The following is an 18,966-nucleotide window of genomic DNA, read 5'->3' as shown; positions in this document are numbered from 1 at the left end:
ACAAGAGACCTCCAGGGCAGAGTTCCCAGCAGGGAGGGTCCCAGATCCCTCAACCTACAAGTGACAAAGAAGGTCAGTGTGGGAGGGCTTTCCCAGCTGGGTGAGAGGGGTACAGGGGTTCCTCCAGCAATAGCCCCAGATGAGGGCAGCAGCAGCTGACTGCAGGCAGCTGTTGTGGCAGGGAAGCAGTCTGGGTCCATTGTCCAGGCAGCTCAGCTTAAAGCCTCTGGCGATAGGGAGCAGCTGATCTAAACCTCAGCCCTGAGTGACGGCTCGCCCCCACCCAAAGCCATGGGAAATCCAGCCTTGAACACAGTACTAGGGAGAGGAGGGGCAATAGGACCATCCTCTTGACAAAGGATTCAGAAGTCAAATAACTGACTGGGAAAATGCCCGAAAAAGGGAAAAAAAATAAGACCATAGAAGGTTACTTTCTTGGTGAACGGGTGTCTCCTCCCATCCTTTCAGAGGAGGAAGAATAAGGCATACTGTCACAGGAAGTCAAAGCCCCTGCCTCCAGTGCCTCCAAAGTGAAGTTAAACTTGACTCAGGCAATAGAAGAGCTTGAAAAGCGAGTTAGCAGCTTGCTAAAGGAGAACCAAAAAAATGCTGAGGAAAATAATGCCTTTAAAAAGAGGCTAACTCAATTGGCAAAAGAGGTCCAAAAAGCCAATGAGGAGAAGAAGGCTTTAAAAAGCCGAATTAATTGATAAATGGTCAAAGGATATGAACAGGCAATTTTCAGAGGAAGAAATTAAAGCTATCTATAATCATGAAAAAATGCTCTAAATCACTATTGATTAGAGAGATGCAAATCAAAACAACTCTGAGGTACCACATCACATCTATAAGATTGGCAAACATGACAGAACAAGAAAATGATAAATGCTGGAGAGGATGTGGGAGAGTTGGAACACTAATTCATTGTTGGTGGAGCTGCGAGCACATCCAACCATTCTGGAGAGCAATTTGGAACTATGCCCAAAGGGCTACAAAAATGTGCATACCCTTTGACCCAGCAATATCGCTACTAGGACTATATCCCCAAGAGATCATAAAAATGGGAAAGGGTCCCACATGTACAAAAATATTTATAGCAGCACTCTATGTAGTTGCCAAAAACTGGAAGTCAAGGGGATGTCCATCAATTGGGGAATGGCTGAATAAATTATGGTATATGAATGTAATGGAGTACTATTGTGCCATAAGAAATGATGAACAAGAAGACTTCAGAGAGGCCTGGAAGGACTTATATGACCTGATGCTGAGTGAAAGGAGCAGAACCAGGAGAACTTTGTGCACAGCAACGACCACAGTGTGTGAGAGTTTTTTCTGGTAGACTTGGAATTTTGTAATAACGCAAGAACTTCTTATAAAAAAAAAAAATCCCAATGGTGGTTCTCAAGGCAAAATGCCTTCCACACTCAGAGAAAGAAATATGGAAGTCACTCACAAAATGTAGAAGATCATGTTTGTGTTTGTGTATCATGTTTTGATTTGTTATATGATTTCTTTCATTTATTCTAGTCTGACTACATAGCATGACTATAGTGAAAATATACTCAATAGGAAAGTATATGTAGAATCTATACAGAATTGTATGCAGTCGTGGGGAGGGAGGGGGGTAATGGGGAGTAGGTGGGGGGGGATAAAATCTCAATTGTATGGCAGTGATTGTTAAACATTAAAAAATAAAAAATAAAAAAAAATAAAAAAAATAAAAAGCCGAATTAGCCAAATGGAGGAGAAGGTTCAAAAGCTCACTGAACAAAATAGTTCTTTGAAAGAGAGAATTGAGTTCAGGGAACTGAATGACTATGAGATAAACTAAGCAGTTAAAAAACAAAACCAAAAGTTTGAAAAAATAGAAGATAATGAGAAGCATCTCATTGGAAAAATAACTGACCTGGAAAATAGATCCATAAAAATTATGGGACTACCTGAAAGCCATGATCCAAAAAAGAGCCTAGACATTATTTTCCATGAAATTATCAGGGAAAGCTGTCCTGATATTCTAGAACCAGGGAGCAAAATAAATATTGAAAGAATCCACCGATCACCTCCTGAAAGAGACCCGAAAAGAGAAACTCCTAGGAATGTTGTGGCCAAATTTCAGAGTTACCAGGTCAAGGAGAAAATACTGCAAGCAGCTAGAAAGAAGCAATTTGAGTATTGTGGAAATAACACAGGATCTGGCAACTTCAACATTAAGGGATCGAAGGGCTTGGAATAGGATATTCCAGAAGTCAAAGGAACTGGGATTAAAACCAAGAATCACCTACCCAGCAAAATTGAGTATAATACTTCAAGGGAATAAATGGTCATTCAATGATATAGAGGATTTTCAAGCATTCATGATGAAAAGACCAGAACTGAATAGAAAATTTGACTTTCAAACACAAGAATCAAGAGAAGCATGAAAAGGTAAACAGAAAAGAGAAATCATAAAAGACTTTCTAAAGCTAAATTGTTTACATTCCTACATGGAAAGATAATATTTGTGGTTCTTGAGACTTTCTCAGTATTTGGGTAGGGGGAGGCATTGTACACACACACACACACACACACACACACACACACACACACACACACATACATATATAGACAGAGAGTACAGGTTGAGTTGAATCAGAAGAGATGATATCCACAAAAAAATAAAATAGAAATTAAGGGGTGAGGGAAGAACATACTGGGAGGAGAAAGGGAGACATGGAATGGGGCAGACTATAACTCATAAAAGAGATAAGAAAAATTTTGTTCAATGGAGGAGAAAAGGGGAGAGGGGAAAAGTGAAGATTACTCTCTTCACATATGGCTTAAGGAGGGAATAACATGCTCACTAAATTTCGTATGAAAATCTATCTTACACTACAGGAAAGCAGGGGAGGAGGTGACAAGTGGGGTGAAGGGAATGATAGAAGGGAGGGCAAATGGGAAAAAGGAGTAACTAGAAATAAACACTTTTGGGAAGGGACAAGATCAAATGAGGGAATAAAAAAATAAGGGGGAATAGAGTAGGATAGAGGGTAATATAGTTAGTATTACACAACGTGATTATTATGGAAGTCTTTTGAAAGACAATCTTACAGGAAAGGCACCAGCAGTGGGGGGTTGGTTGAGGAAAAGGCCTCCCATAGAAAGTGGGATTTAAGATGAGTCTTGAAGGAAACCAGGAGGAGGAGGTAGTGTTCAGGGATGGGAAACTGCCAGGGAAAAGTCATGGAGTCAGAAGATGGAGTGTTATGTTCAAAGAATATCAAGACGACCAGTGTGGCTGGATCTTAGAGTGTAGAGACAGGAGGGAAATGTAAGAAGCATGGAGAGGTGGGAAGAGGCCAGTTTGTGAAGGGCTTTCAGAGCCAAACAGGATTTTATATTTGATAATGGAGACACAGATAAATTGTTTGACGGAGTAACCAGTCTCAATAGCTGATTGAGTCAGGGAAGTTTATTCTATTTTCAGGGACTGAAAACTAATGCCATGGTGATGAACATTTTGTGTAGGAGTCCTGGTAAGCTTCATCCAGAAAACTGAAAAAGAAGATATTGGAGGAGGGAGATTGGGGATTAGGTAACATTTCCACACATTCTCTTGCCTTTTCCTCTTAGTACATTGACTGTGCCTAATTTAGGTTATCATGCTTTGAGGTCTCACCTGTCATTGACTGTCTGGCCCATAATGATTTGGACCTGAGGCTTGAGGACGTACCTATTTCTCATTTTCTCTGTATCTTCAATCAATCAATCAGTCCACAAATATTTATTGTTGTTTAGCCATGTCCAACTGTTCATGACCCCATTTGGGGTTCTCTTAGCAAAGACAATGGATTGATTTGTCATTTCCTTCTCTGGCTCATTTTGTAGATGAGAAAACCAAGGTAAACAGGATCAAGTGACTTGCCCAGGGTCACACAGCTAGTAAGTGGCTAAGGCTGTATTTGAAATCAGGAAGAGGAATATTCCCCTCTCCAGGCCTGGCACTCTTATCTGCTGCACCACCTATCTGCATTTATTAAGCACCTACTGTGTGCTAAGCTCTTGGGGATACAACCACAATAAATGAAATAATCTGCTCACAAGAAGCTTACATTCTTGGGGTTGGGGAGATTACAGGAACATATATACCCTATATACAATAAATACAAATAAATGCAGATAAATACCCTCTCTTCCTGTCCATTTTTCATATCTGTTTTTATGATAAGGTAAAAAGCCTGATAAGGGACACCCCAGTTATGGGTAATATGATTTAGAACTAGAGTGAATCTTAGGATGATGTAGTCCAAGACTTCTTTATTTTTTTAAAATCATGGCAGTCTAGTGATGCCTTTGGGTCACTTCTCAGAATTGTGTTTGTTCATTTATTTGTTTGTTTACTAAATTGAGTTTTATTTTCAGCTCTGCATTTTCTCCCACCCACCTTCTCCTAACTTTGAGGAGAGAACAGCGTTTTTAAATATAATAAATGTAATTATAAATAAAAGTAAAATAAATATAACTAGAATTACCAAGGAAACCAATTTTAGTGAGATAGAGTTATCAAAATGCTTTAAAAAAAAAGTTAAGAACCCCTGGTATAGTCCAACCCCCTCATTCTACAGATGACATTGAGATTAAATAATTTGCCCAGTATTACACAGGTCATCAGCAGCTGAGCTTGGATTCAAACCCAGAGTTCCTTGACCCCAAATCCAGTGCCCAGATTCAGCTGTTTCATTCAGAGCTGTACAAAGGAAGGGAGAAAACCCAAGTTAATATAAACAACTTCTTGTTGCCTAAAATTCCAACATATCTAGTCAGCATTTTAATGGTCTGAATGTAAAACAGGCTGTTTGTTTTAATTTTACAGTAGTTACTCTAGTATATTGGATTCTTTCTCTTAGCCAGTCACTAATTCAATTCTAAAGGTATTTAAGTGTTAATTATACATAGCGCCCCAGCTTTAATAGAGACATATGTCTCAGGATAGGGACTATAATTAAAAGTGCTCATTTTCATCTTGCCTTATTTGTACAGAATTAATCTCCAGTACACGGTTATTTTAATAGGTTTTAAGAGCTTGAAATTGAATTAAGTCTTTTGGGACACCCTGTATGACTAGTGCTGGGAAGTGTATAGGACAAGCACAGACTGGTTAAGAACTTTCTTCTCACTGGGAAATTGTTCAATCATAATACAGCAGTAATTGATCAAGTGCCAAATTGGGCACCCTAGCCAGTCACCAGATTCTTTCCTTCACCCTTTGAAAAATCTTACATTCATCCTTTACTTTCCATTGTGAGTCCACTGGTTGACATATTGATCCGATTGGAGCCTCCTTATCCACAACTGTAAGATAATTTCTTGCTAATTAAGGAGCTCTTCACTTATTTCAGTCATGTCCCACTCTTTGTGACCCTAACTGGGGTTTTCTTGGCAAAGATCCTGGAGTGGTTTGCCATTTCCTTCTCCAACCCGTTTGACAGATGAGGAAACAGAGACAATAGGATTAAGTGACTTGTCCAGGGTCACACAGCTAGTAAGTGCCTGAGGGTAGATTTGAACTGCAGGCCTGGAGCACTATCCATTTTACCATTTGACTACCCAATTAAAGAGTAAAGAAATACTTTGTTTTTTTTTTCTCTCCCGGCTTCTAGAAGTTTGCATATTCGGTCACTTGGTGAGGTAATATACTCCATAAATCCTTAGAACAGACAGAGTGGAGGAAGAGAGGATGTGCTATGGTCATTGGCAAATGAGCAAATATTTTTGTAAAATGTAGTTCAGAGCTGTTGGTCTAGATCAGCACTTCTTAAACTGTGCATTTTGACCCCATATGGGGTCGCCAAAAATTTAGCAACAGTAAAAGGTTTCTGAGTGGGCAATAGCTAAAAATTAATCAAGAATCAAACGTAATGAATCTGAGATGTTTCTGGCAGCACTTGTCTGTGTTGCGTCCTGCAGCTTCACTGAAGCCCTGGTTCTGAACACAAAGCATGCGCACTGTTCGTACCCTTGGGCCACACAGCACCCGGTGAATGCTGCTGAAACTCAAAACGGTGTTGTGAGTGGAAAAAGTTTAAGAAGCCCTGGTCTAGATGTTAAGAAGCATTGTTAGGCCTTTTAAAATGACTGTGTCCTGGAGATTAGCTCTATATACTTTTAATAAAGTGTATTGGGCACTTTTAATAAAAGTCTCTTCTTAGAGACATGTGTGATATGGGCAGTGGCCACATGCCCCCTTTTAGGAAGGAGGGCCAAGCAGGGGCCTACATCTCAATGCCAGTCAGAGACTCAGAGTACCCTCTTCTGCTCTAGGGTAGGGCTGTGGTTCTATTATATTGTGTAGCTTTACTTTATTTAGATACTGGTGAAGGACCAACCAGAGTGCTTTCTAGGAGAGTATTTTTCCTGTTTTTGAAAAAAGGAATTCTTTGTTGTGTTGTTTGTCTTTCTTAGAAGGTATAGATAAGGGGCATCAAGGTGGTGCAGTGAATACAGCACTGGTCCTGGAGTCAGGAGGACCTGAGTTCAAATCCGGCTTCAGACACTTGACACTTACTAGCTGTGTGACCTTGGGCAAGTCACTGAACCCTGATTGCGTTGCCTTCCCCTCTCCAAAAAAATAAAATAAAATTTAATTAAAAAAAGAAGGTATAAATAAGTACATCCAATCTTATGTACAGACAGTCATTGTAAGTGAATCCTCAACAGAATAACTGGTACAATCAAGAAGCAGAAAACCTGATCTCCGTTCAAAGTCCTTTGTGCGCTTTGTTTTATCTTGAACAACTTAGCGAGGAGTATTTTCAGTACCTAGTGTTCTGCTTGCAATCAGTAAATGTCAAAATTCTGCGCATAGAACAGTGATTCAGAAGCAACATTGAGTGCACACTTGTGACCTGAATCATAAGTAGGGCTAAAGAACCAGGATGGAGGTGGATATGGGAGACGGGCAGGGAATGAGGAGAGAAGGAAAGATGCCAGGATACCCCATGGAACTAAACGGAATCCATGAGAAAGCACAAGCCAGATGTCACTTAGACTTTTTGTCAAAATTATTTCTGCAGGTTATGACAGCTGGTTTCTCAATATTGCTGTTTGACACAGTCCTGGACATTGCAATGGTGGCTTGGTAAGTATTTTGTTGAAGGATGGGAGTTGGCTGTTGGTTTGGTGAGTATCATTGTTTAGGGTTAAAATGGCCACTGGTGGTTTGGTAAGTATTTTGCCTAAGCTGGGCCTTCTTGACTTGGTAAATTCCATGATAGCAGATGGCCATTGGGCATTGGAATTTCATGGTATAACTCATAGGGAGTAGTATGGTGCAGAATGAGTGCTGGATTTATGGTAAAATCAGTAACAACAAAACCACCTGTATTTGAACTGAATTCTGCTATCTCTTACCCTATGACCTTGGGTTTCTCTGAACCTCACTTTCTTCATCTGTAGACACAAAGTCCTACACAGATCCCCAGAGAATTTGGATTCAGTCTGGAGGGTCTGTTGGCCATTGTTGTCAGGGTCCCATTAACCTTGATTGCCAGAGCCATGCAGTCCCGAAAGACAGTTTGGAAGGTATGGTCAAGGAGACAGTTGCTACTGACCTTGTCATCACTTCAGCATATTCTATGCCTAAGATATCACTCAGCTTATAAAAAAGCCCAATGCATGAGACTTTTTCCAGGGACCATGACACACACATGTGTCCCCAGTACCATGATGTTCTGCTCTAGAGACATCTATCTTTCTATGCTGTCTTGGTTTCCTGATTGATCCCCTATACATGTAGATCTGCCAGCATAGCCTGATGGCTCAAGTTGAGCACTAGGCCTGAGGCCCAGGCTCTTCCTGCTTTTGTCTGCTACCTAAAAGCATGGGGTGGGGGAGGAACAAGGAGACTTTGATGCCGTCCTTACTTAGAATTATTGGAAACAGCTGTGGCAACTGCCATGTATTTCTAATTGTGGTCAGGAGTATAATAACAAACATACCCTACCAATTATTTTACAGTTTACAAAGTACTTTCATATCCATTATCTCAGATGATCTTCACAACAACCCTGTGAGGTAGGCAGGCAGAGTTTTATTATCCCTATTTTGTAGCTGAGAAAACAAAGTCCCCAAGCTATGGAGGGACTTGCTCAAGGCCATACTGTAAGTAAATTAGAGTCAGGACTTCAGTCCAGGTTTGTTTGGCATTTTTTGCTCTGAGAGGCAGAAATGATAGAAAGGGGAGAACACTGGTTCCAGAGTCCTGTATTCAAATCCCACCTATGCTGTTTGCTACCTGTGTGACCTCAAACAAGTCATTTCTATTCTTGTAGTTCTAGTTCCCTAATCTGTAAAATGAGAGGGTTGGATTAGACAGCTTCTTAAGCCCCTTCTAGCCCTCAGTCTATCCCATTATGATGCTTTAATATCTCTAAAGACAGATGCAAACAAAACTAATGAGTAATTATATTGTCCATAGGGCAAAATTAGAATGGATATCAGGCTTTCTAAAATCAGTTCTTGTTAATGTGGCATATTTTCCATATGTAATGAATCAATTAAAAACTACATGTTATTTAAAAGCAGTGTAGTGTTGAAGATAGAGTTCTGGGCTTGGAGCTAGGAAGCCCTAGGTTCAAAGCCTACCTCTGACCCTTACTAAGTGCATGACTAAGCATTTATTCTACACTTGTTACATCATGCTAAGTGCTAGGGATAGGAGGAAAGATAAAAACAGTTCCTTCCATACAAGGAGTTTGCGTTGTAATGAGAGAGACAATCTAGCTAATCTGTATCAATCAATCAGGAATATATTAAGTGCCTACTGTGTGCCAGGCACTATGTTAAGAGATGGAGATACAATAAGAGTCAAAGGACAGTCTGTGCCCTCAAGGATCTAAGAATCTAATGAGAGAGATAACATCTACACCAGGCCTGCGTAACAGGGCAAAGGACTTTTGGCAGCCCATAAAAAATGTAGAGGATGTACAAGAAAGTAAAGATGTGATGAATGCTTTGTCCATGCCCTGCTTGACCCACCTTCCGCTAATCACTATTGTGCCTGTCATGTAACTTGGCAGATGAGTTGCCACTGCATACTCTCTCCTATTTGCCATGTGACCTGCGGCAACCAACTATCGTCAGTCTGTGTCTACTCTGAGAGGAGCAATTTTATGAGTAGTAAAAATCTTAAATAATAAGTGTAAATAATTGATATTAATTGAAATTTCTCTTTTTAAAAAATATGGTTTTTTGCAAAATAGTTTCATTATTAATTATACCTTTACTTGGAAAGTGAGCCACTAAAAACTTGTCTTTGGCCCAAAGAAGTTTAGCCCATTTTAATTTTAGCCACCACCTACTGCCAAGTTGTGCAGATCTGATATAAGCAAATATATACAAAGCAAAGCTACATACTGGATAAAATTAAATAATTAGCAGAGAGAAGGAAGTAGAATTAAGAGGGCTTGGGAAAGGGTCCCTATAGAAGGTGGGATTTTAGTTGGAACTTTAGAGGAAGCCAGGGAGATCAGTAGTTAGAGTGGATCTACATCAATATCTATATATCTCTGTGTCTGTATATCTCTCTATAAATGAGACTATACAAGAGAGATATAGAGAAGGAAGGCAACCTTTGAGTTACTTAACCTTTATGTCACTTAAGTGACTCCCCATGTCTTCATGGATAAGTGTTTGGGGTTTGTAGTCTGTTTTGGTAAAAGGAGTTAGGGAATTCCCCACTGCCTAAATTATACATTTCTCATGCTTTTTCTCATGTTGATTATGGGCTATGCCCCCTAGCTCCATTTGTGGATTGATTTGGATGAATTCAAACAGTCCCAGGAACAGGAAGTTTTGAGAAGCAGCCCTTCATTCCTGATTGGTATGTCTACAGGGAAAAAATAGCCCTTGAAAGGCTGTAATAGTGAACAGTTGTATCCATTGGCACCGACTAACTGTTATTATTGTCTTGTGATTTTTGTTGTTTCAGAGGGCTAGCGAAGATGGTACAGAGGGATTAATGAAGTAGATGAAATTGTTCTCCTACTTACCACTGGCGGGGAGGGGTGTAGTATAGTGGAAAAAGCAACTGTATCCAGACTCTTGCCTCTGACACTATCTGAATGACTTTGGGCCAGTTACTTAACCTCTCTGGGCCTCAGTTACCTTATTTGTACAACGAGGGCAGAACCAGGAGAACAATTGATATTTTAAAATTTAATTTTATTATTATTATTTTTTAATGTTTTACAATCACTGCCATAAAATTAAGATTTTACCGCCCCACACACCTACCCCCCACTACCCCCCTCCCTCCCTCCCCACGACAGCATATAATTCTGTATAGATTCTACATATACTTTCCTATTGAGTACGTTTTTACTATAGTCATGCTATGTAGTTGAACTAAAATAAATGGAAGAAATCATATAACAAATCAAAACATGATACACAAAAACACACACACACACAAACATGATCTGCTACATTCTGCAAATGACTTCCATATTTCTTTCTCTGAGCGTGGAAGGCATTTTGCCTTAGAAAACCACCACTGGGATTTTTTTTTAATAAGTTCTTGCGTTATTACGAAATTCCAAGTCTGCCAGAAAAAACTCTTGCACACTGTGGTCATTGCTGTGCACAAAGTTCTCCTGGTTCTGCTCCTTTCACTCAGCATCAGATCATATAAGTCCTTCCAGGCCTCTCTGAAGTCTTCTTGTTCATCATTTCTTATGGCGCAATAGTACTCCATTACATTCATATACCATAATTTATTGAGCCATTCCCCAATTGATGGACATCCCCTTGACTTCCAGTTTTTGGCAACTACAAAGAGTGCTGCTGTAAATATTTTTGTACATGTGGGACCCTTTCTCATTTTTATGATCTCTTGGGGATACAGTCCTAATAGCGATATTTCTGGGTCAATTTTTGTACATTTTTGTAGCCCTTTGGGCACATAGTTCCAAATTGCTCTCCAGAATGGTTGGATGAGCTCACAGCTCCACCAACAATGAATTAGTATTCCAACTCTCCCACATCCTCTCCAGCATTTATCATTTTCTTGTTCTGTCATGTTTGCCAATCTTATAGGTGTGATATGGTACCTCAGAGTTGTTTTGATTTGCATCTCTCTAACCAATAGTGATTTAGAGCATTTTTTCATATGATTATAGATATCTTTAATTTCTTCCTCTGAAAATTGCTTGTTCATATCCTTTGACCATTTATCAATTGGGGAATGACTTGTATGGTTATACATTTGGGTCAGTTCTCTATATATTCTAGAAATGAGGCCTTTATCCCTGAGCTTAGCTGTAAAAATTCTTTCCCAATTTACTACATCCCTCCGGATTTTGGTTGCATTGGGTTTGGTTGTGCAAAAACTTCTCAGTTTAATGTAATCAAAATTATCCATCTTGCATTTCATAATGCTTTCTATCTCTTCTTTAGTAAAAAAGTTCTTCCTTTCTCCATAAATCTGATAAATACACTATTCCTTGCTCCTCCAGTTTATTCATGGTATCAATCTTTATACCTAAATCATGTACCCAGTTGGACTTTATTCTTGTGTACGGTGTCAGGCATGGGTCTATGCCTAATTTCTGTCACACTGTTATCCAGTTTTCCCAACAGTTTTTGTTGAACAGCGAGTTCTTATCCCAGAAGCTGGGGTCCTTGGGTTTATCAAACAGGAGGTTGCTATATTCCTTGCCTACTGTGTCTTGAGTGCCAAGTTTCTTCCACTTGTCTACCTCTCTGTTTCTTAGCCAATACCAAGTGGTTTTGATAATTGCTGCTTTATAGTACAATTTGAGGTCTGGTAGCGCTAGGCCACCTTCCCAAGCATTTCTTTTTGTTAGTCCCTTTGATATTCTGGACCTTTTGTTCTTCCAAATGAATTTTGATATTATTTTATCCAGCTCTAGAAAGTAATTATCTGATAGTTTAATTGGTATGGCACTAAATAAGTAAATTAATTTAGGTAGAATTGTCATTTTTATTATATTAGCACGGCCTACCCATGAGCAACTGATGTTTTTCCACTTACTTAAATCTGACTTTATTTGTGCAAAAAGTGTCTTGTAATTGTGTTTATATAATCCTTGGGTTTGTTTTGGCAGGTAAACTCCTAAGTATTTTATAGTGTCTACCCTCGCTTTAAATGGGATTTCTCTTTCTATATCTTGCTGTTGGACTTTGTTGCTAATATATAGGAATGTGGAAGATTTGTGTGGGTTTATTTTGTAACCTGCAATTTTGCCAAAGTTGTTTATTATTTCAAGTTGTTTTTTACTTGAATCTCTGGGTTCTCTAAGTAAATCATCATATCATCTGCAAAGAGTGATAACTTAGTTTCTTCTTTGGCTATTCTTATTCCTTCAATATCTCTATCTTGTCTAATTGCTCCAGCTAACATTTCTAGTACTATATTGAATAATAGTGGTGATAATGGACATCCTTGTTTCACCCCTGATCTTATTGGGAATGCATCTAGCTTATCCCCATTGCATATAATGCTTGCTGAAGGTTTTAGATAGATACTGCTTACTAATTTATGGAAAGTTCCCTTTATTCCTATGTTCTCCAGTGTTTTTAATAGGAATGGGTGTTGTATGAGAACAATTGATATTTTAACAACAACATTGTAAAAAGAAACTTTGAAAGACTTAAGAGCTCTAATCAGTACAATGTTCAACCATGATTCCTTAAATTGATGATGAAGGATGTTGTCCATCTCCTGACGGAAGGATGATCCACTAAATATGCAGCATGAGAGAAATGTTTTTTGATCATGGCCAAGGTGGTGTTTTGTTTTTTTTTTTTTGCTTGACTATGTTTATTTGTTCCAAAGATTTTGTTTGTCTTTCTCTGTTTCCAGTGAGAAAAGGGAGGTGAGAGGAAATTAAGTGCTTGTTAATTAAAAAAAAGATTTTATTAAAAATATAAATTCAACAGAGCATAAAAAAAATAAAATGGGGACTTGAGCTAGATGGCATCTCTGGTCTTGTTCTAAATCTGTGAGCCTATGATCTTTCAGCAGCTAGCTTGGAAATGAAAACAATGGTGTGTGCTGCTAGCCACAAATATTTTATTGGCTCTGTTTGATCAAATCCATATGGTTGTGTCCTACCCACCAAAATTAATCTCATAAAGGAAAATAACCTTAAGAGGTTGCAAGTGACCCCAGCCAAAGAAGATCATCTTTAGCCACATGACAGATAGCAGAGTTCCAGGCTGAAGCCCTATCCCACTTCCAAGGAGCTTTCTGAGCAGCAGTCATACCGTTTTCACCCATCCCGCCTGCGTATTCACTCACAGGTTAATCCATTGTGTCTGACTTTTGAATGCAGTATACTGAGGAGGATGGTAACTGGATTGGAATTGTTGGGATTGCTTCAAAGAAGACACGAAGAGCTCCTTTTGGGCTTAAAACTTTCCATGTCTAGGAGCCCTTTTCTCTTTTAGTGTGAGTGTTTTATTTGGCAGATACACATTTTTTTTCTTTTTAATTATGCTTCAAAATTAAAGGAAAGAAAAAAATTCCAGTTAAGAATGCAATTCAAAATTAGACCTTTTCTTCATTTTTTCAGCAGTTAGCATCAAGGATTATGTTGTTGTTGTTGAGTCGTTTCAGTAGTGTCTTACTCCTCGTGACCCCATTTGGGGTTTTCTTGGTAGAGAAATGGTTTGCCATTTCCTTCTCTGACTCATTTTACAGATGAGGAAACAGAGGCAAACAGGGTTAAATGACTTGCTCAGGGTCACACAGCTAGTACGTTTCTGAGGCTAGATTTGAGCTTACAAAGATGAGTCTTCCTGAGTCTAGAACCAACACTCCATCCAATTTGCCACCTAGCTGCCCATCAATAATTATAAAGAGTAGGGTTGGGGGAGAGGTTTAGGAGGATTTCAAAAGAATAGCGTTGATTAGGGTAAGACATTCTTCTTTAGCATGAGCAGTGTACCTCCCATCCAAAACCAAGTAGATATCATGATGATGATGAACAAAAACAACTCCCAGATACATAGCACCCCCAAATTTTTTAAATTAATTTATTTGTTTTCAGTTTTCAACAATCACTCTCAGAAGTCTTAAATTTTCTCCCCCTCCCTCCCCGAGATGGCATGCAATCTTACATGTGTCCTACACATATATTCTTATTAAACACATTTTCACATTAGTCGTGTCGCACAGAAGAATAAAACAAATGGGAGAAACCATGAGAAAAACCAAAACAAAACATAACACAAAAGAAAATAGTTTGCTTCATTCTGCGTTCCAATTCTACAGTTCTTTCTCTGGATGCAGATGGCATTTTGCCTCAAGGGTCCTTTGGGAATGTTTTAGGTCCTTGCATTGCTATGAAGGGCTAAATCTGTCAGAAACAGTCCTCGTGCACTGTGGTTGTTGCTGTGTACAAAGTTCTCCTGGTTCTGCTCGTTTTTCTCAGCATCAGTTCATATAAGTCTTTCCAGGTCTCTCTGAAGTCTTCCTGTTCATCACTTCTTATAGCACAATAGTATTTCATTACATTCATATACCACAACTGGTTCAGCCATTCCCCCCCCCACCCCGCCCCCAATTGATGGATATCCCCTTGATTTCCAGTTCTTGGCCATCACAAAGAGAGCTGCTGTAAATATTTTTGTATATGTGGAACCTTTTCTCATTTTTATGGTCTCTTTGGGATACAGTCCTAGAAGTGATGTTACTGGGTTAAAGAGTATGCACATTTTTGTAGCCCTTTGGGCATAGTTCCAAATTGCTCTCCAGAATGGTTGGATCAGCTCATAGCTTCACCAACAATGAATTAGTGTTCCAGCTCACCCACATGTTCTCCAACATTTATCATCTTCCTGTTTTGTCATGTTAGCCAATCTGATAGGTGTGATGTGGTTTGTCAGAGTTGTTTTGATTTGCATTTCTCTAATCAATAGTGATTTAGAGCATTTTTTAACATGACCATAGATAGCTTTAATTTCTTCTTCTAAAAACTGCCTGTTATATCCTTTGACCACACTTAATGTTTTTTAGACTGGGAGCAGGGAATAGGGGGAGTTCCACACTCTGATTTCATGTGGTGTAGGGAACTTCCAGGGAGGAAACTCCCTTTTACCAATGTAGATTGTCAACTATTTGCAGCATATAGTTATAGAGAATTCATTTGTTCGTTGTTTGTCCTTCATTCCTGAAGAGGACCGTGACATCAAGAAGGTGATGTCATGACTTGCAAGTGAATTGAATTTAAATGAGGGAGTACTGTGCAAAGTCACTGAGTTGCAGCTCTCAGTTTGACTGATGCAATGCCCCTTCAGTGATTAAGTCTAGGTAAAAAATGAGGCAGAGAATGGCATCTCAGTAAAAAAAAAAAAATTAATCTGGAAAGGGAAGACCCTAAGGGTTTCTGGCCAAAACAGAAACAATTGCTATCTACAATTTATAGAGAATCACCTGAAAAGCTGAAAGATTCAGTGAGCTTCTCAGGTCAAGCAGCTAGTGTATGCCAGAGTCAGGACTTGAACCCTGGTCTTACTATCTCCAAGCTTGGTCCTCCATCCACTGTGCCATGTTGCATTTATTTACAAGGTTGAAATAGTGTTTTACAAACTTTAGAGAACAATGTAATTCATTCATATCATTATTATCCACTAATATTATTATCAGTAATATTGAGTGCTTGCTTTTATGACTAATTCTGGTAATTAGTAAGATTTTTTCAGCTAAGTCATAACATTCATAGAGCTGGTGTGGGGGGTGGGGTGGATCATATGTACCTGCCTTTTGATTTGGTCTATTATAGCCCTCCTAATCATATGACATCTTATATTTGTATAGTCTCCTTAGTAGTATATTGGCTACACAAGTAAAACAAGGTTCTGTTAGGATTTTTTTTAACCTCAGAAGGAAGAGACTTTGTAGTTTTAGCTTAAGTGGTGGGGTGGAGACAGCTTCCACATTTGAGTTTTTGAAGAAGGAAATCGATGTGAGCTGTTAGTTCCTGTGAAAGAATCATGCTTTCAATGCCAAATGAAAGGACAATTTTTGTCTTTTATCACAAGGAAGTGAAGAAATTTCACTGTAGGTTTCCTCTTGGTGGTTGTAGTGCTAAGAAGGGAGTTTTAGGAGCTATGGAGCCTTCCCCCCCCCCCCCCCCCCACACACACACTAAGTAAGATGACACCTACACCATCACAGACTAATAAGAATCTATCTTCATTTTTTCAAAACTGCTAGAAAAAAAGAGTTCCTAGGCAGTGAATAGAGGCCAATCTCTATTCTGAAAGGAAGAAACAAGAGGAAAGGAAAGCAAAACATTTTCCTCATACTGCATAGCAAAGTGATTCTTTAATAATGGTTTGAAATATGCCATCAGATGAGTGGAGGCTCATGGGGGAGTGGTCCAAAAACTCCATCCTACAAGTATGCAGATCAGTGAGATGTATCTGGATGATTTCACAGTTAAAAAAAAGGGGGGGGGGCTTCCAGAAATAAAATGGTTCCATTCCTTACCCTGAGACTGAATCAGGTGGGTGAGAAGGGATGGAATGTTGGGTTTTTCCATTCCATTGGGAAGCACTTTTATAAAAAAACCTCTCCCTGTGTTGCTTAGCACTCCAAATTGAATGGATGTTGATCCCTCATTCAGACCACGGTTTTGGATGACATTGCATTGTGGGGATTACAAAAAATACGAAAGCCAATGTTGTTTCCCTCAAGGAACTTGCAGTCTGGGAGAAGAGACCCATGCATGTAAAAAAAATGACTGCACAATTCAGTGTATAATTAAGTCAGATGAGTGGTACAGAGAAGTACTATGGGTATGTAGAGGATGGAGACACCATTTTTGCTTGGTGTGTGTGTTTTTGTATGTATGTTTGTATATACGTATGTATATACACATACACATATGTATGCTATATATGTGTGTGCATACACACACACATCTCAGCAAGCACAGTTGTACTCTAAAGAAAGCATAGGATTCATATAAACAGAGAATAAAGGAGTTGAGGAATCAGATAGTCAATAACCTTGCAGAGTTCAAAGCCCTGAGGTAAAGTATTGGAAGTGGTGAGACGAATGTCTAAAATTGGTATTAGTTACACTTTAGAAATAGAAAATAAAAGCTTCATTCCATCCTATACATCTTTCTCCCACCCAGCTGGAAGATGCCTATCTAAGGAATGTCATGAATTGGGGGCAAGTTGAAATTGAGCTTCCAGAATTTTACAGGAAGGAAAATGACTTTGTTTCTGGATCTGTTTTTGAGATTCCCTCCAAATCACTATCATTGCAAGCTTGACAGATTCTAAATTGTTGCAGTGTCATATTAGTATAATATGTTTCGTGAGGTCCTATATGATTTTTCAACATATAACAATTTGAGGTTGATCTGAACATGAGAAGTTGGAATGGGGGTAACTGGCTAGCAACCCAGTGTTGAGATTGGATGTAAGAGTAGTACTCGAAACAGTCCCATATAACTTTGTCAGGTTTCATAACCTGTGTATTTTGTTGCATGCACTCAACAAAGTGGAAAGCAGTGCCTGCTGTGTGGTACGTGTACTCAGAACAAGGCAATAGAACATGTGTGATCACCACAGAAGGAACCTTGACTTTGGAATTTCCTGGTTTTTTGGAGAACCTTAAAGTTTAAGGAGGGCATGTTTTCAGCGTCAAAGAATTTTTCCAACCACAGAAAGACCCACCAGCAAGAGAGTGTCAGACTATGCTTCAGATTTTGTTTCTATCTTTTGTACAAAGACATTTCCTCATTGTACACAGACAGCTGTCTTAGTTATCTTCTGGGGTAGAGGTCAGCAGAAGTGATAGGAATTGGTGAAGATTCCCTGGTGGTGTCCAGAACATCGCCTTGAAGTTTAGAATGTCAGTGAAGAAAATACTGCTTAAAGTGTGGCAAGATTTTAAGTTACATGTTTATTCCTTAATTAGGACTTGAACCAGGCATCTTTAAAATACATTGTCCAACTATAATAAAAATATACACAAAGAGTTAATATTGATCAATTTCTACAATAAAAATAATGAAAATAACAATAATAATTTAGAATGATTCCTGTTGCTGACTAGCTTCATGCCCTTGGATTGAAAAGATTGAATAATCCAAAGACAATTCAAATTTCAACCTGAATATTCATTAACACACTTCAGATTTATATTTGCTTATATAAAAAGTTCGTGTTTGGAGTGTGTTAATTCATTGTAATCCAAAAATTAGACAGAAGACCTTGACTATGAACACTGTTGCTCTGTAGCTGACTGTAGATTCCCCTTGCATTCAGAACAGGATACTTTAGGGGATCATTATAGACAGAAGAACAGGCTGGAAGGGTGATTTCTTTGTTCTTGGGATTCTATACCAGGCTCAGCATTTTGTCTCTTGTCACTCAGCAAGCATTTATTAAACTCCTGCTGTGTGCCAATCTCTGCTGGGTGGTGGGAAACAATCTCTTAGTTCAACATCTGAGAGAAAAATATTCGTACAGTATCCCCGAGCAACAACTCTGAGGGAATTCAGGCTCTTTAAAAGACTTCCTATGGGGCAGCTAAGTGGTAAGTGGATATAGCACAGGGCTGGGAGTTAGGAAGTCTTCATCTTGCTGAGTTCAAATCTGGTCTCAAACACGTACCAGCTGTACAACCATGAGGCAAATCACTGTTTGCCTCAGTTTTCTCATCTGTAAAATGAGCTGGAGAAGGAAATGGCACATCACTCCAAGAAAATCTGTGCTAAGAAAACCCCCAATAGGGTCATGAAGAGTCAGACACGACTGAATGAACAACAGAAGTCATCTTCAACTATACAACTTGCAGGAATAGGTGGTGCTGAGAGACCTCCCATCCTACTCCAGAGTGTCTTCTTGGATCACAGTCTTTTCCACTGAGATGCTACATGCCCTTTATAAGGGCTTTGTATTGTTTAAAATACAGAGTTTTTATTTAGGAAGGGTAATACCTTGAAC

General features: G+C 39.0%; 1 protein-coding gene across 1 annotated transcript in view; it reads left to right on the top strand.

The window, feature by feature from the left end:
* The window catches only part of TMEM241 (transmembrane protein 241), a 208,670-nt gene that overhangs the window by 157,626 nt on the left and 32,078 nt on the right, over nucleotides 1-18,966 (top strand). Inside the window, exon 16 of the mRNA XM_072604385.1 lies at nucleotides 7,050-7,114. Coding sequence (XP_072460486.1) covers nucleotides 7,050-7,114 — 65 coding nt within the window. The remainder of the gene's footprint in view (nucleotides 1-7,049; nucleotides 7,115-18,966) is intronic.

Source organism: Notamacropus eugenii, chromosome 4 (assembly GCF_028372415.1).
Source record: "Notamacropus eugenii isolate mMacEug1 chromosome 4, mMacEug1.pri_v2, whole genome shotgun sequence".
NCBI lineage: Eukaryota > Metazoa > Chordata > Mammalia > Diprotodontia > Macropodidae > Notamacropus > Notamacropus eugenii.
Note: the sequence above shows the minus strand (reverse complement) of the source record. Positions and strands in the feature narration are given on the sequence as shown.